At 43.8% G+C, this 27,537-nt stretch overlaps 1 protein-coding gene across 4 annotated transcripts in view; it reads right to left on the bottom strand.

Moving 5' to 3' along the window:
• Positions 1-27,537, bottom strand: part of LOC147434217 (putative copper-transporting ATPase HMA5) — an 85,244-nt gene that overhangs the window by 22,529 nt on the left and 35,178 nt on the right. Inside the window, exons 2-6 of one of the 4 annotated variants that reach the window (XM_086490781.1) lie at positions 8,520-9,890; positions 7,390-7,644; positions 7,178-7,300; positions 6,610-7,092; positions 5,070-5,830 (exon numbers count right to left, since the gene is read on the bottom strand). In XM_086490781.1, the coding sequence (XP_086346907.1) occupies positions 5,222-5,830; positions 6,610-7,092; positions 7,178-7,300; positions 7,390-7,644; positions 8,520-9,890 (2,841 nt within the window). In that variant the 3' untranslated portion in view covers positions 5,070-5,221. Of the gene's footprint in view, positions 1-5,069; positions 5,831-6,609; positions 7,093-7,177; positions 7,301-7,389; positions 7,645-8,519; positions 9,897-27,537 lie in introns of those variants that run through there. The other 3 variants (XM_086490780.1, XM_086490782.1, XM_086490783.1) reach the window with 3 other exon arrangements.

Here is a 27,537-nt window from a genome sequence, read left to right on the forward strand (position 1 = left end):
AAAATCCTTCGTCGAGCGTCATTGATTTCCGATACGTAGACCTTTCCATTTCTGAACAATAGTCCACCTCTAATGGAATATTGTCGCTATCTCGTCTCTCCGGCACGACTCACTTGGGTCTCCGGACCACCCAAGCTTATACACGAGTCATGCCGCACTTCGACCTCGTTCCATATCTTGCCAAAATAGCTACCGGAACGACATAGCCCTCGGAGATCCGTCGAGATTTCAGCCATAGACAAGGCATTAACTTCAGGAATCTTGTTGAGTGCATCGGCAACTCAATTGCTGGATCCTTTCCTGTAACGGATCTCAAAGTCAAACTCTTGCATAAGTTCAACCCATCTAGCCTTCTAGCCTCTAAGATCACCTTAATCACAGACATAGCGCAAGGAGTGATAATCTGTCCATGCAACAAACATAGAGCCATACAAGTAGTGTCGCCATTTCCTCGAGGCGTGAACTACGGCGTAAAGCTCCTTCTCATACGTTGGAGAACGCATCTCACCGTTAGAGAGTTTCTTACTTTCAAACGCAACATGACGTCCATCCTGGTATAACGCAACACCAATGGCATAATCACTAGCATCCATTTCAACCACAAACGGTTTGCTAGGATCCACAATGTACAATATTGGTGCAGTAGTCACCAAGTAACACATTAGAGAAGAAAAGCATGCTATTTCGGCAATTAGTCATTAAAATTACTCAAAAATGAGGTTATTCAACTCGCCCTGATCCGTAGGTGTGCACACGATCCATTTCGTAGCCAAGCCGGCTCTGATACCATGAAATGAACACACGGAGTGGATCTCCCAGCTACACGGAACACCTATAGACACGTGTCGGACGAACCACCCAACCATTGTCACCATCCGACAACTCCCCGTGGTGGGACCAACGTTCGAGGACGTAGGCGTGCACCTGTAAGACCGAGCATCCCATACCACCCGGCCTCACCTCCTCGAGGTGACCTCACGCACTCCTAGCCTCGCGGGCTAATCACTAGCACTCTGCCAGTGAGGGTCGATGACTGCATTGTATTGCGAATGCGTAGGTGTCTATGTCAGTCGAGTTGTGTTGAACTGGAATGAGACGGTAAACGTGAGGAGAGTATGATCTATTGCTACCCCAATAGGCATGGGCCCGCCAACTCTAAAGGCCTGAATAGAGGGTATGAAATTGGGCTGAGGCAAAACATAATCCACTGTGCTGGCCCCATGTCTATGAGGAAAACAAGTGAACTCACTTGATGCTGGAAATCTTTGAAGGCCATTCAAGATGACCACTCCATGTGCAGTCCCTAAATCTGTCATATATCCTCCATATCCAGTGTGCTCTTCATCCTAGGAACACCTGGCCAATCCCATATCACTGACATCCAATTCTCTCAACATTTCCTTTGAGGTATCGTAGAAAGCTATTTGAGACTAGCCCATCCTGGCATTGAAGTCTCCCAAAAGAATGACATCTCCATCCCGAGAGAGAGAGAGAGAGAGAGAGAGAAATGAAATGAAATGAAATGTTATATTAACGTCTTCAAAAGGCCAAAATGACCTATGAGACCAATCAGTTACAAAATAGTGAATCTAATACCATGTCTGGGTACAAAAGAACTAGAAAAGAACTAGAAGTGGAACAAAATACTACTACTACTACTACAATCTAAAACTACGTGGGTGTAGCAGCTGATACAATAGGTACCCGGTAAACTGGATGTAACAGTGTGTGAAACAAAGATGGAAGAAATGGTGAGGATCCATCCTCATCTGCACTCTGGATGTCGAGAGAATATGGCTCGAATCTTCTGTTGTAGTCTCCGTCGATGCTGTGTAGCTCCTCTCCTCAGTCGCGGTCGTCTGTATCTCTGTAGCTCCAATGCTCGGTCGATGAGAGTGCCAGTAGTGGTCGAATGAGTGTGGGACGAGCTCTGCAGTGGTGGCTACTCCTCTGGCTGTCCCATATCTAGTGAAAAGAAATCTGTAATGTGTCTCTGGGACTGCCTCTCTCTAGCTCTCCCCAGTAAAGTGTCTCTATACCTGTGTAACTCAAGTAGATATAGTCCAAGACATCTCTGATCCTCATAACTCATGACCCTAGATAGAGGACCAAAACCCTCTCTGAATAAGCAGTGGAAACGCCCCCGTATCTCATAGAACACTGTGCAATGACATATGTAGTGCAACTCTGTCTCTGGCTCTCTCTGGCATAATCGGCATATCCTGCTGTCTGCTGGTATCCCTCTGAATCTACCGGTCTCAATCTCGAGCTGATGTGAGGATGTGCGTATCTGACCAATGGCACAACGCAAACCATGAGACATATGTGTGTCCATGTAGCTGGGTCGAATCACAAACCCATCTCCTGTGAGGTGGAGAAGATGCTCTCTATAGAAAGCCATCTTTGTGCTCAACTCCTGAGGCGGCTCTATCCATGTCCTCCTGGTGTCGAGCTGGATCAGGTCCTGACGAATGAGTCTAGTGATCTCCACCCGTGTAAGAGACAGCGAGGGTGCCTGAAGAGAATACTGGAAAGGGGGCAACCTGTCCATGGTGAAGCCATGCGTCTGAAACCATGAAGTCATCTGTGCATACCAGCATGAAGTGTCCCCCTGTAGAGCTAACTGTCTGGAAGACTCAAGGGCCAATCTAGCATATCTGTCTCTAGTAGTATCCCATAGGCTGTGCACAAAGGACACTGATCTGGTAAGCGCCTCAATCTCCATGGGGGGGGCAGCTAGCTCTGCTCGAATGATCGCGTGAGGTACGGAGGCCTTGGCTCTAATCAATCGGGAGATCATAGATACCAAGGGCCTCTCCATACCTCTCCAACCATCCTGGCCTACAGAAGGTCCCCATACCTGTACCCCATACATCATAGCTGAGGCTACTAAAGTATCAAAGAGCCATAACTTTGTCCGAGGTTCCTGGAACTGAACCTGCGAACACATCCTCTCCAAGCCTCCCAAGGCCGCATAAGCTCTGGTCAGTCTAGTCTTTGCTGCTCTCCCCAAAGAAAACCTCGGCCCAGTGAAGACTATCCCAAGGTAAGTGTATGCATCTGTATACTCCACAATCTCTTGACCATACGTGAAGGTCGGTGCCGATCTCCTGATCCACTGCGGTGTGGTGTTAAACACCATGACCTTGGTTTTACCAAGGTTTACAGACAATCCACTATCCTCTGCAAAACTGTGTAATGCATCCAACTGTCGCTGCATACCCTCTGGTGAGTCAGAGATCAAGACAATATCATCAGCATATAACAACAATGGGATCCACGTCCCTGCCAGCTGGGCACCTCTATCACCCTCTCTGTCAATGTAATCAGACACCTCATCAACATACATACCAAATAGAGTAGGAGACAATGGGCAACCCTGTTTCACCCCGATAGTGGAGTGAACTAAGTCAGATATCCCCTCTGGGGTGCGTACATGTCCCATCACTGATCTGTATAAAGCCATAATCCCCCAAATCAACACTGTGGGCACCCCCATCTCCTGCAGTCTGCGCATCAGTCGAGCTCTCGGTACCATGTCAAATGCTTTGCGGAAATCCACAAAGCTACAATAAATCCGTCTCCCATGTGACCTTCCCTCCTCAATGATAGCTCTGAGTGTCAGAATATGGTCAAGAGTGGAGAAACCCCTCCTGAAACCTGCCTGTCCCTTTGCCCGTACACCCTCACCCTCTGCCCAGTTACTCAACTGCTGCTCAATAATGGATGCATACAATCGTGCCAGTGTGTGTCCAACCATAATAGTGCGGTAATTTCCAGGCTCTGTAGGATCACCTGCCTTGAATATAGGCACAATAGTAGACAACCTCCAAGTCTCAGGTAATCCCTCACACATGGCACGATTGAACAACACTGCAAGAACCTCCATCAGCATATCCCTAGCATGTATAAAGTGCTCCGCTACTAGACCGTCATGATCGTAAGCCCTCCTGGTCCTCATCCTGTCAAGAGAGAGAGAGAGAGAGAAATGAAATGAAATGTTATATTAAACATCTTCAAAAGGCCAAAATGACCTATGAGACCAAACTGATACAATCCTTGTGGATCTAATCCAATGTCTGGGTACAAAAATAAAATGAAGTAAAGTAAAAGATTAAAACTAGAAGACTCAAATCATTAGCCAGAAAATCATCATCATCATCATCATCATCCATGCCCAATGATGCCCGGCATCGGGCGTTGTCCGAGAAAGTACTGCATCGGTCGTTGAAGAGCTTCATCAATGTCCGCCTCTGTAAATAAATTTACTGGGCATCTCCCATGTCGTGCTAGAATAGTCCTGATTCTCTGGTGGAGCCTCCGTCGATGTCGTGGTCACCCCTGTAGACGTGGGCATCTAGCTCTCTGGAGCTCAGAGAGAGACTTGTTACCTGATTTAAGGTACATATTGCTGTTTTCTTGCATTTCTAGGGTTTCAAATTTGCTTTCCCCACTGTTTTTGCTGATTTCCTCTATTTAAGCTTGTAAATTGCTGTTGTAGTGTTCATATGCACTAATTTTGGCTTCTATGTATTCTTGAAATAGAGTGACTAAGAGATAGATAGATCTAATTACCATTCACAGAGTTCACATATGACCCATGGGACCAAGAGCAACGTACAAAGAGTGTATCCTCTCTCAAAAAAGGAGAGGGAGAATGGTTGATACAATTTTACGGGGAGGCTCGAATGTCTACAAAATTGGGTGATACATGAGCTTTGGCAAAGCAACCTTCAAAAAAAGCATAGATGCACCGGAGGGGGTGGGGGTGGGTTGGGGTTGGGGGGGGGGGGGGCGCTTTGGTGTTTCGCTCGTAGATTTAGGGTTTGAAACTCTTGATAGCCCGTCCACCGCGGTAGACCGCCCACTTACCCTGTGCACGAGCCTCAATCACCTTCTTGAGTTCTTCCCCTTTGTTTTTGAGTTGTAGGAGAGTAAGCTCTTTGGCAAACCATATTTGGTAACTTTGAGGAGACGAGATTGTTGAAGGAGTCGGAAACGATCTTCACTATTCTTGAATTGAAGAATGTCACTCGGAATGCGTTCATGATGTCGGTGATAACACTTGGTGCTGACACATTGCTAAAGTCAAGTCATATTTGCGGAACAGTGTGCTGGATGGTCATAATAAATTTGTTGAAGTTGTCGCTGACCAAGGCTTTACTCAGCGCCCGCGAAGCTTCAACGACACGCATGACCACTTTCGAGCAGATGTGTGTGGTCATATCTTTGGTTTGTTCTTCGATCCTCGTCTCTGTCTCCTCAGCTTTGGTGAGGGCAGATTTTTCCATCGTCTCCATTTTTGCCTCAAGTGCACCAATGCGCAGTTTGAGGTCTTTGTTCTCCTCAAGTACTCTAGCGAGGGCAGCTTGAAGCCACTCGAATTGCAAGGACGCAGGCAAATGATGGTCTGTTTGTAGAAGGGGGAGGGGTATGGAGAGATTTGGCCTTTTTCATCCTGGCTTCTATGAAGGGTCGTGGGGTGAAACCCATCAGTGCTGGAGATTGAGAGGATGGTGTTTGGGGGGGGGCTGCAAGGACACAGGCGAATGATGGTCTGTTTGTAGAAGGGGGAGGGGTATGGAGAGACTTGGCCTTTTTCATCCTGGCTTCTATGAAGGGTCGTGGGGTGAAACCCATCAGTGCTGGAGATTGAGAGATGGTGATGGTTGGTTGGACTACCCCCAAAACTTTTGAAGAAGAGGCTCCTTTCTTCGACTGCCAGCCACAGATCAAAACGCACAGATTCGTTGGTTTGCTGGTGGATGCCAGTGTCGACTACCATTCTACCTGCTTCGTTCAGCTGTGCTGTTGCAGATGACTTGTTGCTCTGCACATTTCCTTCAACAAAGTCAGAGAGAGAGAGAGAGAGAGAGAGAGAGAGAGAGAGAGAGAGAGAGAGAGAGAGAGTGAAAGATGGTGGCTTTGGATTAGGAACCAAAATTTGTATTGAAAATGGTTGACATGATGGGGCCCAGATGTTGAAATAGAGAAAACTCGAGACCCAAATTGTGTCACCAAGCGAGTCAAATGGGACTCTACAATGATACAATCTTTGCCAATGCTTCTTCACATGCTAAGCCATATGCACAAGCATCACGTTCTAAAGATAGTCGTATGACTGCAGTAGTCTGTCCCCTTGAAAAGCATCGCGCTGAGTTCATCGAGAATGCTCAAGGCAAGTTAGAAGAAGAGTGGGAATCTCTTTTGTAGTTACTCCCTGTTACAGGATTTTGCTAAAAGCCATACTTTGAAAGTTGATCAGTCTGAAGAAAGAGACACAGAGGCCCTTCAAGCCTTTGAATAGACAAGGCTTGCATCCTCTTCTTCACAGGGAAGGCTTTCTCCTATCCTCATTGAGCAGTGGACTGTGGCCAGCAACAGTGTTTGTTATGTAGTTTATAAGTACTTTGAAATCAACCAAGCTTCATATTTGGGAGTTTATGGCTAGTTTAATTTGAGAATCCTTACGTTTCATGAAGTATGTGATTTGCAGTAAGCGTTTCTTAATTCTAACAAGAAGCTAGTTTACATTCACCTCTACCTCTAGAGATTATACTAAGTGTGCATCTAGCAAATGCAGGAAAGTTACCGAAGCAAAAGCAGTACCTGAAGGTCCTTGATCTTGTCAACCTTTGTACTTGGCTCTGCTTCAGCTATGACAGTGTCTACTCCTACTTCCCGCGCTACAGCCCTGGCTGTACCCCAGTTGTCTCCAGTCACAATAATGCTTCGTATACCCCAAGACTGCAGTAGAGAGATAGCACCAGCTGCTTCTGGCTTCACTGGATCGGACACAGAAATGATACCCACCACTTGATTATCAAACGAAACCAACACAGCTGTCTGTGCAAGTTCCTCCATACTTTGAAGATGCTGCTGTGCCTCTTCTGATAATGCAATATTTAGGCTCTGCATTAACTTCCGATTTCCTATTGCAACTCTTTTATTACCTGTAATTGCATGCACCCCTTGCCCCGTGACAAGCTCAAAATTTTCAACCTGACAGTTCCAATCTGAATCATTCGTCTTTTCACACAATGCTGGCGCATACTGCAAGATTGCCCTGGCTATTGGATGCACACTGTTGGCCTGCAATAAGAAGTAGCCTTTTCATTTTTCTAAGCCTAGACAGACCTGAGGAAAAATATGTTTGCAAAAACCAGAAGATATTCACCTCAACCGCAGAAACAAGTCTGTAAAAATTTGAAAGAGGAAGGCCCCTAAATAACTTTGTGCTGGTCACAACAGGCTTCCCCTCTGTGAGAGTTCCAGTTTTGTCAAACACAATGCATTGAACCTACATCTTATTTGAAATTGTGACATTGTCAGAAGCAAAAAGACAGGCTTCTTCTTGCTAACTTGAACATAAGTGATTTTCTCAAGCACCTTATGTGTGCTTTCCAATGCTTGACCACCTTTAATCAAGATTCCTTGTGAAGCACCTATACCAGTTGCCACCATGACAGCAGTTGGAGTTGCTAACCCTAGGGCACATGGGCAAGCAATCACCAACACTGAGATGCCAAACTGCAAAGCAAGCTCAAATTCATCCATAGAGGCAGGTATCCATGACTTCGGGTAAGTTCCAGATATCCCTGCACCGAACCAGGCCATGCATGTGATCAAGGCAGCTAAAACAACCTGCAAAAAGGGCCCAACATAAAGTGCTGATCCACCTGCAGACATTTGACTATGACAGTTCAAACGATTCCAGAAAAGTTCAAATGACACAGGGGGAGCAGGCTCCTTTAGGTCCTAACGGACCACACAGTGAGGTGTCTGACATTGAATACTAGCAAAGGTCAAAGTTTGTATTCTTTTCAATGTAAATCTATCGACATAAATCTAAGCGTACAAATCCTGTTGTGTGTGATGTATGCAAAATGTAAACTTTGCAAATGAAATGCGAAAATCTGAGGCAAAGTTGCGCATAGCAAAATTTGGACAATGGATTGTATTTGCAAGCAGTGCTACTTTCATCAGATATTCGAGCAACATATGCAACAATTGTTTTCAAAATAGCTAGTTACAGTACAGCTATATCCAAAATATTCTACTCATATTTTTGGATAACCTAGTGCTACAAATGTTTTCAGAAGCACATTTTACTCCACATTTGATGGAAAGCTTCGTTGCATTTTATTGTAATATGCAAGTGATATGAAATACCTGTTAGCAAAATTTGGACAATGGATTGTATTTGCAAGCGGTGCTACTTTCATCAGATATTTGAGCAACATATGCAAAAACTGTTTTCAAAATAGCTAGTTATAGTACAGCTATATCCAAAACACTCTACTCACATTTTTGGATAGCCTAATGCTACGAATGTTTTCAGAAGCAGATTACTCCACATTTGATGGAAAGCTTCGTTGCATTTTATTGTAATATGCAAGTGATATGAAATACCTGTGAGCTAAACAAAATATGAAGAAAAGATCATTCTGGAATGCCACCCTCTAAGCATGTACGGAAACATTTGATCTAAACACGAGCTGGAGGTTTTGAAAACTCACGAAGGGCACAAAGTATCGTGAAATTTTATCAGCATATTTTTGAACAGGTGCCTTGGCCATTTGAGCAGCTTTCACGAGGCGCACAATCTGTGCAAGGGCTGTCTCTGAGCCAACATGTGTAGCTTGAACATGTAAGACGCTACTCTGATTTAACGTTCCACCAATAATTTTGTCACCTGGGTGTTTTGGGACTGGACAGGCTTCACCAGTTATCATACTCTCACTTACATAACTGACTCCCCAAATCACTACTCCATCTGTTGGAAATTTTTGGCCAGGAGTTATTTTGATCATATCTTTCCTCTGTATAAGTTGGGTGCTTATCTCCTTCTCTGCAAGCACATCTCCATTCTCATCTAGTGTCAGCAGAGTGGCAAATTCTGGTTGGAGCTCAATGAGCTTGGCAATTGCCTCTGAAGTTTTACCCTTGGCTAAAACTTCAAGGTACTTTCCCAGCAGTATGAAGGATATAAGCATAGCACTAGTCTCAAAGACGTCTATCTCTTTGAAGTGATTGGAAGTGGCAGCCCGTATGACAACATACACAGAATAAAAATACGCAGCATTTGTTCCTAAAGCTATCAGAACATCCATGTTGGTTGAACCATGTTTGAGTGCATTATAAGCTCCTGTATAAAACCTTCTTCCGAAAAAAAACTGCACAGGTGATGACAAAACCCACCGAAGCAGCATACCCACAGTAAGCATGTTGATTATTTTTGACTGTAAGATGTGCTTTAATGCAGGGATATACATGAGGATCATAGAGAGAGTAAAGAGAGGTATTGTCAGGACACAACTCCAAAGAAACTGGTGCTTGTACTCTTTCACTTCTTTGCTCCTATCTGGTGCCCCTAGGTCAGTCTGCAAACTTGCTTTGAAACCTGCCTTCCCAATGACTTCTAAGAAACGCCTAGGACCTGTTTCATCAGGGTCGTATGAAACAGCAATCTTACTGTTTTGAAGGTCAGTTTCAACATTTTTTACGCCTAAAAACTCCATTAGGGAGGATTGAAGGAGCTCCATATCTTCTTGTGTGTGTGTTCCTTCCAACTTCAAATGTATCCTGTTGCTCTCATTACCAGCACTGATTAACTCTGCCTCGAAGCCTGCATCTGTCACTGATTTGATAAGCATCTTGTAATTGACAATCTCAGGATCATAATGAACTTCTGCCTCCTCTGTTGCCAAAGCTACCACAGCTTTCTTTACTCCATGTGTCTGTTCAAGACTAGACTCTATGCATGATGAGCATGCTGTACAGGTCATTCCCTTAATTTGTAACCGACATACCGTGTATCTGCCGTGCACCTCTTCCTCCTCCATTTCTGTAGCATCAAAGCCTGCGTCTTCAATGGCTGTTTGGATAGTCTGCTCCTGCAACACCAAATAGACTACACATAAAAAAGTGAAAAGGCCTCATGCACAAATATGCAAAGACACACCCCTGTGACAAATATAGGAACAACTAACACACATTCAAGGTCATACTCTCCTTGTTTTCTTGTGAAGATCACAAGTGTGAAATGAAGAGAATCTCTCAACCCAAGTGCAAAATGAAGAGGTCATTAATCCTTCCCTATCCTCTATTTCTGCTATTAAACGTTCTACCCATAAAACAGAAGATGTACCAGCAAGTCTCTTGAGAGAAGACTGAAAAACATTTCCTGTATGCCTGCCAGTTCTCAAGACCTTGGAGAAATGTCTCATACTTGCTTACACACCGGTCAAAGTGAGGAAAAACATAATGTTTTCACCAGACATGTAATGCAAAAGAGGCGATGAACATGTTTGAGTTATCTGCACTTTAGCCAATTTCAAATCAAAAAACAACTAAACATTAGAACTATATCACCATACCATCCCATTGCTTAGCTCCTTCATTTTCCCTCTATGGAAGCGAAGGACTTTTTGAAGAAGAGACCAACTCTTAAGAAGACGGGCATCTTTCTCGGGGATGACCTTACCCTCTCACGGGTCGCCCATATGCAGAAGGTAATGCCAGAGATTAGAGCGGCAAGGGAAAAAGGTAAGATTGCTTTTTACCGAGATGGAAGAGTGGTGATATTGGAGCCACGCTCCACATGACGGTGTGAAGCCTATGGGACCACACTCAAAGTTGCTACCTGGAATTGTAATGGATCTATGCGTCTTGATGTGGGAGCTTTTGAGGAGAGTTTTATTGGGAGAAACATCATCTTCTACTCTGAGATACATCAAGCCCCTGGGCAATCTATGCCTCACATTAGTGGGTACAAATGGGAGACAGCCTGTAAACAGGAGACACGATCAGAGCACAGAGGGCGGGGCTCAGGAGGAGTGGCAGTGTTATTCAGGGAGGAGTTGCAGCCATTGATACATATAGGTCGCAGGGATGAGCAAGCTAGGTACATGTGGGTGAGATTGAGGGCAGAGACTGGCAGATATTTTTACATTGCTATTTGCTACTTTCCCCTGAGTACGTCAGTATATGCACCACCCAGAGGACAGTCCCCTTTCTCTATTTTGGATGGTGACATTATCATTCTAGGGAACTTCAATGCTAGAACTGCCCATCATCAGACAATATTTTATGATACTTCAGAGGAGATGCTGAGAGAGCTGGATGTTGCACAGACGGGCCTATCCAGACTATCACGGGATGGGGAACATATTGAGTATGGATGGCACTTGATAGACATGGAGACTGCACATGGATTGGCCATCTTGAATGGCCTACAGAGATTTCCTGCTACGGGAAGTTTCACATGCTTTCCACACAGACATGGAGCCAGCACAGTGGATTATGTCATGGCACAATCGAGCCTCATCTCTAGTATCCAGGATCTCATAGTTGGGTCCAGACCTATTGAGGTAGCAGTGGATCATGATATTGTGTCGTTGACCATCTCTTTCCAGTTCAGTGTAGCACACAGTCCACGGGTAGCAGCCCCTACTCGCTACACCTTCACGCGGGAGACGGACTCTGTATACATAGACGGGATCTACATATGCCTATGCACTCAGGAGCCAGGGAGACCTCTGGAGGAGCTTACTACTATACTGACACAGACATTACATGATGCAGCAGCAAAGGCATACCCACACACCCAGCTTGAGCAAAGACGCCATTCTGGGAGCATGCCTCAGGACAGCTGGTATGATGAGGAATGCTCCTAGACTAGAGCTAGACTTCAGAGGGAAGTGCTTTTGAGGGACATCTCTAACAGACAGTCACAAATTGACTTCCGACGCCTAGTGCGGCGAAAGAAGAGGGCTTTTTGGCTCGACTAGAGCATGATCTATACTCTAAGTTGCATTATACGTTATACGGGAAACGTATAATACGTCATATACGGGCGTATTTTACCTGATCCTATATTATACGGGCAACATTTTTTTTTTTCAGTTTTTCGATCGAAAGATGTATTGATCGAAAAAAAAAAAGTATATATACTGGCAACGCGCCTTGTTGAGACTAGTGTTCCTCACAAAAGGTATTCCATATCAATAGGAGACAAAAAAAATTGAATTTTGTTTATAATTTGAAAAATAAAAATTCAAATTTTTTAAAATTTTTTATTAAATCTAATTTAATGTTTTGTTAAAATTTTATTAATAATTTGTTTTAAAATCAAATTATGTAAACTTTTGTATGTTGTGTAGAGCTCAAACTCTCACTCATAGAAGGTGTTTATTTTTTAGGAATCACTTGCTACATGCTCAGTTTACTGATACGTGGAAGTGAATTAGTGATATAATTTAGAGATTACCGTTGTGTGCAGAGTGTACTCTCACATGAGGTTATTTGTCAGCAAAATATAATAGAATCGAAATCAGTTTTATTTAGATAAGTTTGATTTTGACGTACAGATATTTCTCACCTCAAAGTGAACATAGATAGAAATTTTGTTGTCCCCTGTAGAGCCATCACACTATGCTCTCACTGGAATCAAAATTTAGGAATCTCATGTTCAAATACATTGATATTTCCAACGAGAATCAATTGCAAGATTTGATCAATATTACGATTATCGTAATGTGTGAAAGCTTTAAGCTTGCACTTTAGATAAATCGATAGAGTGCAATGGATTAAAATTATCCATTATCGTAATGTGTGAAAGCCAAAAGCTTACACTTTAGATGAATCGATATAGTGCAATGTGATTGAAACGTTTTGTTTCAAGTGATGTATCAAAATATGATTTGATTGACATGAGTTTATTGAAGAATGCAAAGACTCTTATTGTCTATTGTTAATTGATAATGTAGCGCGAGATTAATTGATAATGTGCACAGATTTTGATCACTATATTGATCAATAGAGTATTGCTTGTGTAGTTTGTTGCTGTGAAGTAATTTTGTCCTCGAAATTAACAAGTACATTTGTTGATTTGGCAGCTTAAATTTATCTGTTAGCATGGTGAAAGTACATGAGTGGAGTTACGTCCACGAGCTGCGTGCTGGAAAGAATACATAACGATTGAAATGCAAGACATGCGGCCATGAGTTCAGTGGTAATGCAACCAGAATCAAAGAGCATTTGTTTAAAATCCCTGGTAATGTGTCCGAGTGTACAACGCCCGCCAAGAGATATTCACGCTAGATTGCCAAAGTACGCTCGCATTGCATAGCAAATTCTTGCAGCTAAAAAGAAAAGTGTTAATACCAAACAATGTTGCTAAATTGGCTTTATCTAACAGGAAAAATAATTCTAAATGAATTATTGGAATTTTAAGTGAGAGGGTTTTTCTCACTGGAGACATCCAAGTACAGAGTATTCTTGGTGCGTCATTCAAAGTCATGACGGGAACACTGTGAACGGGAATATCTATAAAGCCACCAAGAACGGGTACTTCTGATGCGTCACATCGGATGGGTGACAGGGAGCATCGGAAGAAGAATCCGACCATCCGGGAACGGACATCTCAGATGCGTCATAGGATGGGTGACATAGAGCATCGTGAAGGGGATTGTACCGTAAGTTCGGTGGGTATTCCTGATGCGTCACAAGGTAGGTGACGGGTGCATCGGAAAGGGGATATCCATAGTCGAGAGGAAATCCGAACTGGAAAAGAGGAATACGCGTAAAGACGCAAGCACAAGAATAAAGATGGGTTCTGAGAAGCTTTTCTTAAAAAGCGGAATATTTTAACGAGTTTTCCGGGAAGAGCGGATGCTTTCCCGCGAGGAATCTATGTTTGCATTGCATTCGTGCATGTGGTTGCATCCAGGGACGCCTCGGAAGTGTTGTGAAAAAGCATTGTTTTAAACTTATAAGGTTTTATTGAGTTTTTGGGCAGGTTCAGACCAATTTTAAAATATGCCGACCGTCCACTTAATAAGTGGGCAGCCACTTAGAAAATAAAGCAACAAAACCAGCCAGCGAATTCTCTCTCCCTATTTCGGGTAGAACCAAAAAAGAAAAAAAAAAAACGGCCGCGATCTCTACGCGAGCAGCTATTCATGCCGTGGCCAAGGAGCTATAAAAGCATCACATGCCCTCACTAAAAGAAAGTTACCAACGCCAGCAAGAGAACACTCTGCCGCCAGAAGACGCGAGAGATCGCGAGACTACGAAGCACGGAAGTCGCTTTTCCCACGCAAGAGCGACAGGTATCTATTGCGGATTCGCCATACGAATTGTTGTCGTGTGTTTGCGTGTGTGTTTGCAGGTACTTCATCGCGAAGGAGAAGCGAGAAGGCTTCGGCCTACGCTTGAGAATTCCGGAAACGGAATTCGGAAATTGTCTGCGGACTCTCAACTCCGAGTACAGACGGAAAAAGGATTGAGAGCTCGTCTCTCGGATTTCCCTTACGGGAAGGAACGACCATCGAGTCTGAGATTTAGAACAGAGGGGTTTTCTCCGGTTCTTGTGCTTGTAAAAAGATTTTCCCTAATAAAGAATTCTCTGTAAGGGGGGGGACCAACCCATCTTGTGGTCCCCAGTACTGTGTCGATCTTCTCACTCTCTATCTCTCTCTATATCCTCTGGCTTCAATATTAAGTGATAAATTCTATTTATCCGAGTATATTTTATATTGTTATGCGCTCCCGTTTGTGACAGTGGTATCAGAGCATGGTCTCCTCTCTTTCTCTGTAAAGGAGGACGACTCTGGGAAGATACGGGAAGAAGCCATGACAAGCCAAGAGAGAAGTAAGCAGGAGGAAACCTAAGTCCTGAAGGAAAAGCTCGCAGAGTTGGAAAAAAAAAAAATTTCTCTCTGCAAGAAGTCGACACAAGGCTTGGGATTCTCTGAGAAGGCGACAAGAGCATGATGCTCAAGAACCTAGAGAATCCAAGGAGCGGAATGCTCGAGATTCTTCAGAATCCAGAAAATATCCATGAACGTCAATCCAGAACTATAGCCATGAAATCCCGTCATTCCGGGAAGGATATGAAGAAGGTCTCTAGACCTAGGAACACTTCCAGTCAATTTTGATACTTTTGACGGAAGGGAAGATGCCCCGAAAGCTACCGCATTGATTCGACAAGTTTGAAGTTTCCTTTGCAAATGGCAATTTTTGAAAGAGCGTCGAAGATGAGGCATGTGATTAAACACCTCAAGGGGATTGCAAGTACTTTGTGGTATACCAAAGCTCTGCAAGGAACTTACAACAAGACTTGGATTCAATTCAAGGCTGAATTTTTTGACAAATTTTTTCCTCTATGCTTTGAAGAAGGCATCCAAGAAGATTGGGATCGGTTTGCCCAATAGGAACACGAGTGAGTCAAAGCAAGTAGTGGTTCACTCTTGCCAAGGTAGGTCCATTCTTGATCCTCTCTGAGGAAGGAAAGATGAACAAATTTAATGAAGGACTTTTGCCCGAATTTTGTAAACCCATCTACAAGATACTTTGCAACAGATGGTGGAGTCATCAATAAAAGCTGAAAGTGTACACCTTGATGTACATAGAATACAATCCCCGCAGTGGGACGAGAACCATTGAACACAGAAACAACGAATTTCTGTTACCTCTCCTGGAAGGATACATTGCTATCCGGAGAAAGTTTGGAGTAACGGAACTCAATCTAACTCCTGAAATTTTTGACCCTCAAACTTTAAGTGAGAGGGAAGATCTTTGATTAAAGTTAAATCTTTGAGGAACTCATAAAATGCGTATTGCTTTTATGCGCGACATATGCACGCGTCTAACCAGGACAATCACTCTCGAGTGTTTATGAGAGTAGGGTTGAGTCAGAACATTGTTTTATACGATGAACTGCTTTGCTTAACCATCCGGAAGGCCCATGATTGATCTGGTATCCGGTAGTTCTCCAACAAATTGCCTGCTAGTGCGGGTAGGAAATTATGAAGGAACCATTCTGAGCTTTCAAGCAAAGAACAACTTTATCAATCTTAAGTACCTTACAAACCAACACTCCCTACCCGGTAAGGGAAGACCAATCTTTGCAAGGAGGAGATGCTGCTGCAGATTTCAGCCGTAAAGAAGACGTTGCCGGTGATGCCCATGGCTGCCCCAAGTGTACCAGATGTCGTCAAGACCCAGTGCGCGAGTTCCCTCGCGAAGAAGTGCCTACGGAGCGTGTTTTCATCGCAACAAGCTGCTGTTTTTCTCTGTTTTCAGGCCATAAACGTCGTAGACGGGGCTGATTTACGAGAAGGAACCCGAGAACACACCTCTTTTGTGTGTAGGATTGGAAGAGAGGATTTTCTATGCAGAGATCTCTTCCGGGGAATTGCTTTTTCGAGAACCGAGTTGCGTTACGAGCGTCGTGACTTTGAAGGTACGATTTTTATGTTATGATCTCTAAGTATTTGATTGCAGGTGTACTTCCTCTTTGTGAGGGAGTAGGAGCAGAAGAAGGCATGAGCCTCTGCAGAATAAAAGTGCTCTGAGGAACTAGAGCCAGATCAGCCCAAGGGTTTCGTACCCAAGTTCGGGAAGCAGATCCACGGATTGAAGAGAGGTAGACTCTCAAGATGTGATCCGGAAGTTGAAATTCCTAAGGAAAGGACTTCGTGTCCAAGAAAGCGGAGTTACTCTGCAGAAACAGGACTCTGGAAACAAAGTCGGAAAAGCGTTGCAGGGATGCCATTCCCTGAGTAGGACGGCAGAAAGGAAGGAACCATTCCGAGATTCCAAGCAAAGAAAAGCTTTCATTAAGCTTGAATACTCTTTAAGCCCACACCCCCTACCCGGTCAGGGAGGACATGGTAGTGCTTTTCGCACAAATGAATGAACACTCTCTTTATGAGAGAAGGAACAAGCGACGACTACGGCCTGTGCTCGAGGAATCCAAGGATTGAAATCCTAGTTATTTAATGAGAGATCGTCAAGTTGAGCGTCTTCGCTCTAAGGATCTTACGAAGGGAAGGTAATTTCCCAGGTTCACCAAAACTCTAACACAGCTTAAGAATTATGTACACCTTTGGGTACATGGATAACACACGAAGATGCAGACCTATGCCAAGGAACTGGATGAGAGTTTTTTATACTCTCTTGAGCGCCTTTTTATGCGCAAGGATATTCCGACACGAGAATTAGATGTGTTCGGTAGAAGGATTCTCTACAGAGAAGAGGTTTTCTGATGGTCGTTGATTATTGAGTACGCTATGTGCTTTTATTATTACAGTAGCAACTTTTGGTTGCGGTATATGTTTCTCCATGAGCAGGTCAAGTAACATTTACACGCTGTTGGAATAAATTCGAACTATTATGTTCGTAAGAGTAAAATTTGCCAACCATTTTAAAATGGTAAGAATTACCTTAACCACATATGGGAGAACATCCCTGAGAATCAAAGAGGGTTCGCTCTATTGTGAACCGGGTTTGAACGTACGTTCAGAAAATGCTATGGCTAGAATCCTATCTACCTGAGATTTTGCAAGGCGTCATTGATGCTTGCAAGGAGGAAAAGATTGGAAGGAAGTGCGCCGTGCTCAAGGAATCTTCGGATTGGAACCGTCCGCCTACGTTGAGCAACGGCCCGAAACAAGAACCTTCCTTAAGGTGATCACACACTTTGTTTGTGAAGGAAGACATCAAGATTAATACTCTTATGATTTGGGCATTCCCTATGTGGAAGGACACAAGAGGTTTAATATCCTCGGGACTAATAGCGCAAGGTTATGCGCAAGGACATAGACCTAAATTTATTTTTAGGAGGATGATTCTTCTCGGGATTGAGAAGCTGGAATTGAGTTAACAGATTCTCGGAAAGACGCGAATGACGACTTCTTACATGGCTCGTAAGTTTAATGAATGGTGAAGGATATCCTCGAGGTACTAGAGGAAGGACATGAACTGGTAAGGTAAGTATTGAATTATTGAATTTTTGTTTAATTTAATTTCTAAGTTCTCTTTTGAAAAAGGACTGGCTCAACTCACCATTGAACAAGATTTGAAATTTTCCGGTTTCTCCCCGGCAGTTCAGTTGGACCTCTACAGTTGAGGACAACTGTTTATAAGTGAGAGGGATGTTGCTAAATTGGCTTTATCTAACAAGAAAAATAATTCTAAATGAATTATTGGAATTTTAAGTGAGAGGGTTTTTCTCACTGGAGACAACCGAGTACAGAGTATTCTTGGTGTGTCATTCAAAGTAATGACGGGAACACTGTGAACGGGAATATCTGTAAGGCCGCCAAGAACAGGTACTTCTGATGCGTCACATCGGATGGGTGACAGGGAGCATCGGGAAGAAGTATCCGACCATCCGGGAACGAACATCTCTGATGCGTCATAGGATGGGTGACATAGAGCATCGTGAAGGGGATTGTACCGTAAGTTCGGTAGGAAAGGACTAGGTGATGGATATTCCTGATGCGTCACAAGGTGGGTAACGGGTGCATCGGAAAGGGGATATCCATAGTCGAGAGGAAATCCGAACTGGAAAAGAGGAATACGCGTAAAGACGCAAGCACAAGAATAAAGATGGGTTCTGAGAAGCTTTTCTTAAAAAGCGGAATATTTTAACGAGTTTTCCGGGAAGAGCAGATGCTTTCCCGCGAGGAATCTATGTTTGCATTGCATTCGTGCATGTGGTTGCATCCAGGGACGCCTGGGAAGTGTTTTGAAAAAGCATTGTTTTAAACTTATAAGGTTTTATTGAGTTTTTGGGCAGGTTCAGACCAATTTTAAAATATGCCGGCCGTCCACTTAATAAGTGGGCAGCCACTTAGAAAATAAAGCAACAAAACCAGCCAACGAATTCTCTCTCCCTATTTCGGGTAGAACAGAAAAAAAAGAAAAAAAAAATGGCCGCGATCTCTACGCGAGCAGCTATTTATGCCGTGGCCAAGGAGCTATAAAAGCATCACATGCCCTCACTAAAAGAAAGTTACCAACACCAGCAAGAGAAGACTCTACCGCCAGAAGACGCAACAGATCGCGAGACTACGAAGCACGGAAGTCGCTTTTCCCGCGCAAGAGCGACAGGTATCTATTGTGGATTCGCCATACGAATTGTTGTCGTGTGTTTGCGTGTGTGTTTGCAGGTACTTTATCGCGAAGGAGAAGCGAGAAGGCTTCGGCCTACGCTTGGGAATTCCGGAAACGGAATTCGGAAATTGTCTGCAGAGTCTCAACTCCGAGTACATACGGAAAAAGGATTGAGAGCTCGTCTCTCGGATTTCCCTTACGGGAAGGAACGACCATCAAGTCAGAGATTTAGAACGGAGGGGTTTTCTCCGGTTCTTGTGCTTGTAAAAAGATTCTCCCTAATAAAGAATTCTCTTTAAGGGAGGGGACCAACCCATCTTCTGGTCCCCAGTACTGTGTCAATCTTCTCACTCTCTATCTCTCTCTCTATCTATTTCTCTCTATATCCTCTGACTTCAATATTAAGTGATAAATTCTATTTATCCAAGTATAATTTATATTGTTATGCGCTCCCGTTTGTGACAACAAACTGCAATGGATGTTGAAATGTCTTGTCAATGAGAGGACAGAGCATGTGCCTACGAAAGCAAATGATCACCATCCCCGATCAACTCCTTTTCACAGACATGCTTCAACGTTAGCAACAGCAAATCCTAGCTCAACTAAAGTTAGTAAAGCATCATCCAATGGACAAACGCTATAGGAAGCGATAGATAAGCAATGGTTGCTTGAGTTGCACTTGAAATGGACGCAAGATTTTGTGGCGTGTGGTATATCATTCAATGCTATGCGCAACCCCATATTTCAAGATGCTTTAATGAGCACGGCCAAAAAAGGGTTTGTGCTTCCTGATTATAATAAGATGCGCACAGAGTATCTATAGATAAAGTGAAAGACAGTACTGAAGCCATCCTCAAGCACACGGTGGTGGAGTTTGTTCCTGCATATGGTTGCACGATAGCGTTGGATGGATGGACCAACTATCAGAAGAAGCCGCTCATCAATGTGATGCTTATCAATCTTAGAGGGTCTATGTTCGTAGAAGCCATTGACACCTCTTTAAAAGAGATGACTAGTGATTATCTAGCAAGCATATATGAGCATGCCATAGCAAAGGCAGGTGGACTGTCACAAACGGGAGCGCATAGCAATATAAAATATACTCGGATAAATAAAATTTATCACTTAATATTGAAGCCAGAGGATATAGAGAGAAATAGATATAGAGAGAGAGAGAGATAAAGTGAGAAGATCGACACAGTATTGGGGACCAGAAGATGGGTTGGTCCCCCCTCTTAAAGAGTATTCTTTATTAGGGAGAATCTTTTTACAAGCACAAGAACCGGAGAAAACCCCTCCGCTCTAAATCTCTGACTCGACGGTCGTTCCTTCCCGTAAGGGAAATCCGAGAGACAAGCTCTCAATCCTTTTTCCGTCTGTACTCAGAGTTGAGACTCCGCAGACAATTTTTTAATTCCGTTTCCGCAATTCCCAAGCGTAGGCCGAAGCCTTCTCGCTTCTCCTTCACGATGAAGTACCTGCAAACACACACGCAAACACACGACAACAATTCGTATGGCGAATCCACAATAGGTACCTGTCGCTCTTGCGCGAGAAAAGTGACTTCCGTGCTTCGTAGTCTCGCGATCTCTCGCGTCTTCTGGCGGCAGAGTCTTCTCTTGCTGGTGCTGGCCACCTCCCTTCAGTGAGGACATGTGGTGCTTTTATAGCTCCTTCACCACAGCACGAATAGCTGCTCGCGGAGAGATCGCGGCCTTTTTTTTTTTCTGTTCTACCCGAAATAGGGAGAGAGAATTCGCTGGCTGGTTTTGTTGCTTTATTTTCTAAGTGGCTGCCCACTTATTAAGTGGACGGCCGGCATATTTTTAAAATTGGTCTGAACCTGCCCAAAAACTCAATAAAACCTTATAAGTTAAAAAGAACGCTTTCACAGCACTTCCCATGCGTCCCTGGATGCAACCACATGCACGAATGCAATGCAAACATAGATTCCTCGTGGGAAAGCGTTTGCTCTTCCCGGAAAACTCGTTAAAATATTCCACTTTTTAAGAAAAGCTTCTCAAAACCCATCTTTATTCTTGTGCTTGCGTCTTTACGCCTATTCCGATGCACCCGTCACCCACCTTGTGACGCATCAGGAATACCCATCACCTAGTCCTTCCTACCGAACTTACGGTACAATCCCTTCACGATGCTCTATGTCACCCATCCTATGACGCATCAGAGATGTCCGTTCGCAGATGGTCGAATACTTCTTCCCGATGCTCCCTGTCGCTCAAGAGAGTATAACAAACTCTCGTCCAGTTCCTTGGCATAGGTCTGCATCTTTGTGTGTTATCCATGTACTCAAAAGTGTACATAATTCTTACGCTGTGTTAGAGTTTCGGTGAACCTGGGAAATTACCTTCCCTTCGTAAAATCCTTAGAGCGAAGACGCTCAACTTGACGATCCCTTGGCTCGATCTTAGAGCAAAGCCCGCTCATCAAATAATCTAGGATTTTAATCCTTGGATTCGTCAAGCACAGGCCGTAGTCGTCGCTTGTTCCTTCCCTCGTAAACAGAGTGTTCATTTACTTGTGCGAAAAGCACTACCATATCTTCCCTTACCGGGTAGGGGATGTGGCTTAAAGAGTATTCAAGCCATAGTTACCCGGAACGCGGAACGGGAACGGCAACGGGATCCCCGCGGAACGGGGGAACGGCTAGGGGTCCAGAACGGGAACGTCGCAGAACGGGAGGTATAAAAAACACCCTAATAGTGCAATTTTTAGCTCCTTGTGTTTAAATACAAGGAGTATTAGAGTGCTTTGACTCTAATACTCACAAAAAACTTGTTTTGAAGACCATTCAACCTTGCTATGATTAGATGATGAGAGAGAGAGAGAGAGAGAGAGAGAGAGTGAGATGAAGAGGGAGAGATTTGAGAGAGTGGGAGGGAGAGGAAGAGAGCTTGAAGGCTTGAAGCCTTGAGCCTTGAGAGAGTGAGTCTTGAGAGGGAGAGATCTTGAGAGTGAGAGGGAGAGAGCTTGAGCCTTGAGGATTAGCTTGTGAAGAGAAAGGGGGAGGGGGGTGCATTTTATGAGTCCTTGAGGCCTTGCACACTTTCAAAAGAAGCCCAAACATTTACATCAATTTTTTCAATTTTTGCCAAATTTGTTTGTAGCCGTTGGCCGTTCCAGGGGCATTCCGGAACGGTCCGAGGGCGTTCCGGAACGTTCCGGAACGGCCGTTCCGGTTTGCATTGGCCACCCGGAACGTCAGACATTCCGGGACGTTCCGGAACGTTCGGGAAGGGAACTGCCCCCCACGCCGGAACGGGGGCTAGGGGACGTTCCCCGGTAACCCACAGTAGCAAGTAATCTATTCGAGAATTACCGGATACCAGATCAATAGTTGACCTTCCGGCTAGTTGAGCAAACCAATTCATCTTAGAAAACAATGTTTCAGTTTGATCCTACTCTCATAAACACTCGAGAGTGGTAGTCGCGGTTAGACATAACCATATCTTGTGCAAAAGAGCAAACAAGCACAATGCACTTTATGATTTCCTCAAAGATGTAACTTTGATTCAAAACCTGCCCTCTCACTTAAAGTTCGAGGGTCTTCTATTCAAGAACTCAGGAGTTAGATTGAATTCCCTTACTCCAAACTTTCTGTGTTCAATGGTTCTCGTCCCACTGCGGGGATTGTATTCTATGTACATCAAGGTGTACACTTTCAGCTTTTATTGCTGACTCCACCATCTGCTGCAAAGTATCTTGCAGATGGGTTTACAAAATTCGGGCAAAAGTCCTTCGTTAAATTTGTTCATCTTTCCTTCCTCAGAGAGGATCAAGAATGGACCTACCTTGGCAAGAGTGAACCACTACTTGCTTTGACTCACTCGTGTTCCTATTGGGCAAACCGATCCCAATCTTCTTGGATGCCTTCTTCAAAGCATAGAGAAAAAAATTTGTCAAAAAATTCAACCTTGAATTGAATCCAAGTCTTGTTGTAAGTTCCTTGCAGAGCTTTGGTATACCAATAAGTACTTGCAATCCCCTTGAGGTGTTTAATCACATGCCTCATCTTCGACGCTCTTTCAAAAATTGCCATTTGCAAAGGAAACTTCAAACTTGTCGAATCAATGCGGTAACTTTCAGGGCATCTTCCCTTCCGTCAAAAGTATCAAAATTGATTGGAAGTGTTCCTAGGTCTAGAGACCTTCTTCATATCCTTCCCGGAATGACGGGATTTCATGGCTATAGTTCTGGATTGACGTTCATGGATATTTTCTGGATTCTGAAGAATCTCGAGCATTCCGCTCCTTGGATCCTCTAGGTTCTTGACCATCATGCTCTTGTCGCCTTCTCAGAGAATCCCAAGCCTTGTGTCGACTTCTTGCAGAGAGAGAAAAAAAAAATCCAACTCTGCGAGCTTTTCCTTGCAGGACTTAGGGTTCCGCCTGCTTACTTCTCTCTTGGCTTGTCATGGCTTCTTCCCGTATCTTCCCAGAGTCGTCCTCCTTTACAGAGAAAGAGAGGAGACCATGCTCTGATACCACTGTCACAAACGGGAGCGCATAGCAATATAAAATATACTCGAATAAATAAAATTTATCACTTAATATTGAAGCCAGAGGATATAGAGAGAAATAGATAGAGAGAGAGAGAGAGAGATAAAGTGAGAAGATCGACACAGTACTGGGGACCAGAAGATGGGTTGGTCCCCGCCCTTAAAGAGTATTCTTTATTAGGGAGAATCTTTTTACAAGCACAAGAACCGGAGAAAACCCCTCTGTTCTAAATCTCTGACTCGATGGTCGTTCCTTCCCGCAAGGGAAATCCGAGAGACAAGCTCTCAATCCTTTTTCCGTCTGTACTCGGAGTTGAGACTCCGCAGACAATTTCCGAATTCCGTTTCCGGAATTCCCAAGCGTAGGCCGAAGCCTTCTCGCTTCTCCTTCACGATGAAGTACCTGCAAACACACACACAAACACACGACAACAATTCGTATGGCGAATCCACAATAGGTACCTGTCGCTCTTGCGCGAGAAAAGCGACTTCCGTGCTTCGTAGTCTCGCGGTCTCTCGCGTCTTCTGGCGGCAGAGTCTTCTCTTGCTAGTGCTGGCCACCTCCCTTCAGTGAGGGCATGTGGTGCTTTTATAACTCCTTCACCACAGCACGAATAGCTGCTCGCGGAGAGATCGCGGCCGTTTTTTTTTTTTTTTTTTTTCTACCCGAAATAGGGAGAGAGAATTCGCTAGGGCTGGTTTTGTTGCTTTATTTTCTAAGTGGCTGCCCACTTATTAAGTGGACGGCCGGCATATTTTTAAAATTGGTATGAACCTGCCCAAAAACTCAATAAAACCTTATAAGTTTAAAACAATGCTTTCACAGCACTTCCCAGGCGTCCCTGGATGCAACCACATGCACGAATGCAATGCAAACATAGATTCCTCGCGGGAAAGCGTTGGCTCTTCCCGGAAAACTCGTTAAAATATTCCACTTTTTAAGAAAAGCTTCTCAGATCCCATCTTTATTCTTGTGCTTGCGTCTTTACGCCTATTCCTCTTTCCAGTTCGGATTTCCTCTCGACTATAGATATCCCCTTTCCGATGCACCTGTCACCCACCTTGTGACGCATCAGGAATACCCATCACCTAGTCCTTCCTACCGAACTTACGGTACAATCCCCTTCACGATGCTCTATGTCACCCATCCTATGACGCATCAGAGATGTCCATTCCGGATGGTCGGATACTTCTTCCCGATGCTCCATATCACCCGTCCGATGTGACGCATCAGAAGTACCCGTTCTTGGTGGCCTTACAGATATTCCCGTTCACAGTGCTCCCGTCATTACTCTGAATGACGCACCACGAATACTCTGTACTAGGATGTCTCCAGTGAGAAAAACCCTCTCACTTAAAATTCCAATAATTCATTTAGAATTAGTTTCTTGGTGTTCCAAGCGAGAAAACCCTCACTTATAAATCCAATAATTCATTTAGAATTATTTTTCTGTCAGATAAAGCCAATTTAGCAACATGGACCAAAGAATGTGAATGTGACTGCAATTGTCACAGATAATGCATCCAATTACAAGACTGCAAGAAGGGCTATCCGAGTTAAGTACCCAGAAATTACTTGGGTGCCATGTGCCGCGCATACTCTTAATTTGCTATTAAAAGACATTGGAAAAACGGCCGTCATAAAACAAACGTTGCTGGATGCTAATCATGTGGTGAAATTTATTAGAGAGCATCAATTTTTGTATGCTCTTTTTCGATTAAAATCACCCAACAAAACTTAGCAGATATTTTGTGCGACAAGGTTTGCAACTGCATATTATGTTCTTGCCACCTTGCAAGAAGTGAAGCCTGCATTTATTGAAACACTAGCTGATAGATGCTGGGATGCATGGCTCAACAAGTATCCTAGCTATCAAGAGGCAGCTACAAGGTGTGTACAACTTGTGAACTCACAAGTTTTTTGGCACAATGTAGAGAGAACTGTCATCCTGGCCAAACCATTTGTAGATCTTTTACAAATAGTCGACAAAGACTCTTTTGTCTTTGGTCGAGTCTATTGGTATATGTCAGAGGCATTGCACAAAGTAAGAGAGCATGTTGGCTTTGATGCAAAGGACAAAGCTTCCATAATCACAGCTGCCAATAAGCGATGGGTGCAATTGCATACGCCATTGCATGGTGCTACATTTGTATTAGATCCTAAATTTCAAATGCACCAACAATCGGTCAATAAAGAAGTCATGAGTGACTTCCAAACAGTGTGCTCACAACTATTAGGACAAGAGGATGGGAAGACTGCTTTCATCAGCGAGTTGATTATGCTAATAGAACTGGCATGTTCCAGGATCCATGGCATATAGATGCCATAGCACACACAAGTGCGCCTCTATGGTGGAAGAAGTATGGTGGGGAGAAAGTGGAGCTGCAACACATTGCTGTTAGGGTTCTATCTATTGCAGCATCAAGTGGAAGCTGTGAGAGGAACTGATCGGCTTTTGACTTTATGCATACTAAGAAATGAAACCTGCTTCATCCTCAACGTGCTGCTGATTTGGTTTATGTTTTCTACAACATGAGACTTATTCATAAGCCGGTGAACATTGCGACAAGAGCAGTACAAAAGCACTATGGTGTTTTTCAAACCCATGAAGCTATAGCTGCGGAAGTAGACGATGACGATGATACGGAACGGGAGATAGCTTCAAAATGCTCTGATATGGATGAAATAGATGATATGATTGATGTGTTTGATGGAGATGAAGATGTATGACTTAAGGTCTATAAGTTTTGCTCACTGTGAGTATGTGAAAATTATGGCACAGCCATTTTACACTACAACATGTTCACCTCTCTCTCTCTCTCTCTCTCTCTCTCTCTCTCTCAAGTTACTTTTGCAATAAGAGTCATAATTATAGTTAGATACAATACAATACAATTTGTTTGATCAAGAATACAAAAATGGCCAGCTGAGGGGATAAATAATGAGCTGTGATTACAAAAACTGTAGCCCTTTGCCAAAATAGATAGGGGTAAAGTGAGCGAAGTGCTCAACCCAAAGATTGAGTCTGATCATTGAGTAGTTCGTCTATGTCAAACTCAGCACTTTCACGCGTAGGAGATGGGCCTGGAGGTCCTTGGTGCGAAGGACCAGCCTGATTTGGCAATGGTCCGTAGAGTGTTTCATATTGTTGCAGCTTGGCTTGGGCCTCTGATAGCTCTATCTCAAGCTCAAGGATTCTACCGCGCAAAATATCAGGTGTCTCTCCTTGGCTTGCAAGATCTTTCCCTTGGCTTGCCAATGCAACGAGTGTCTCTGATTCTTTGGGAAGCAGAACTATGGGCCGTTTGCATGGAGGCATTGGATTATTGGCGTGACTTGCAGCCACTTTCTTTGCAATCCGACCATGCCCAACGCCAGAGTTCTTGGGGCGGTCTGACCAATCCACGCGTCTTCCAAGGACATCGTGAACATAGCATTGCTGTATAAAGTAGTGCCATTTGGTTGTTGTTTGGCATAACTCTCTCTCGACATATGAATCTTCGTAGCAACACTCGTGCGAGTCCTTTGTGCTACAAATTTGATAGCTTTACAGGAGCTGATTCCTTTGCATTGCCGCTGATTCGAAATAAATGTTGGCACACAAAGTGGCTTGGACACAGCTTCCTGCACTCCTTAAGGCTGAGAGGCTCTCCTTGCAACCCAGACTCATCCTCTTCAATCCGTGCAATAGCTTCGAGATCTTTCTCCTGGCCATAACGCTCTCTCTCTTCTTTGTGGATGGCTTGTGCTTCAGCGTGGTTAAGTTCTTCTTCCATATATGTCAATCAAGCGAACATGTCATCATGAGAGAGATTTGTCGTAAAGTTAACAGGTATCACTTTCAAATCTTCAAAGAAATAGACATGATAACTTAATCTTGCAGCAATAAAGAGGCATAATATTTATCACCATGTCGTTGAAAAGAGACAAGATAACTTGATCAATTATATAATTTACAAGCGCAACTAAAGAGGATAATAAATAATTCATCACTTCAATCACCAGTTGGTCATAGACCAGAAATCATTGCAATGTCATAGCCCACTCTATGGGCACTGTTTAGACATAGGGAAAGATCAAAAGCGTTAGGTCGGGCTAAGGGATTGTTTCGCTC

Source organism: Adiantum capillus-veneris, chromosome 19, assembly GCF_014529385.1.
Source record: "Adiantum capillus-veneris isolate H3 chromosome 19, ASM1452938v2, whole genome shotgun sequence".
Lineage (NCBI taxonomy): Eukaryota > Viridiplantae > Streptophyta > Polypodiopsida > Polypodiales > Pteridaceae > Adiantum > Adiantum capillus-veneris.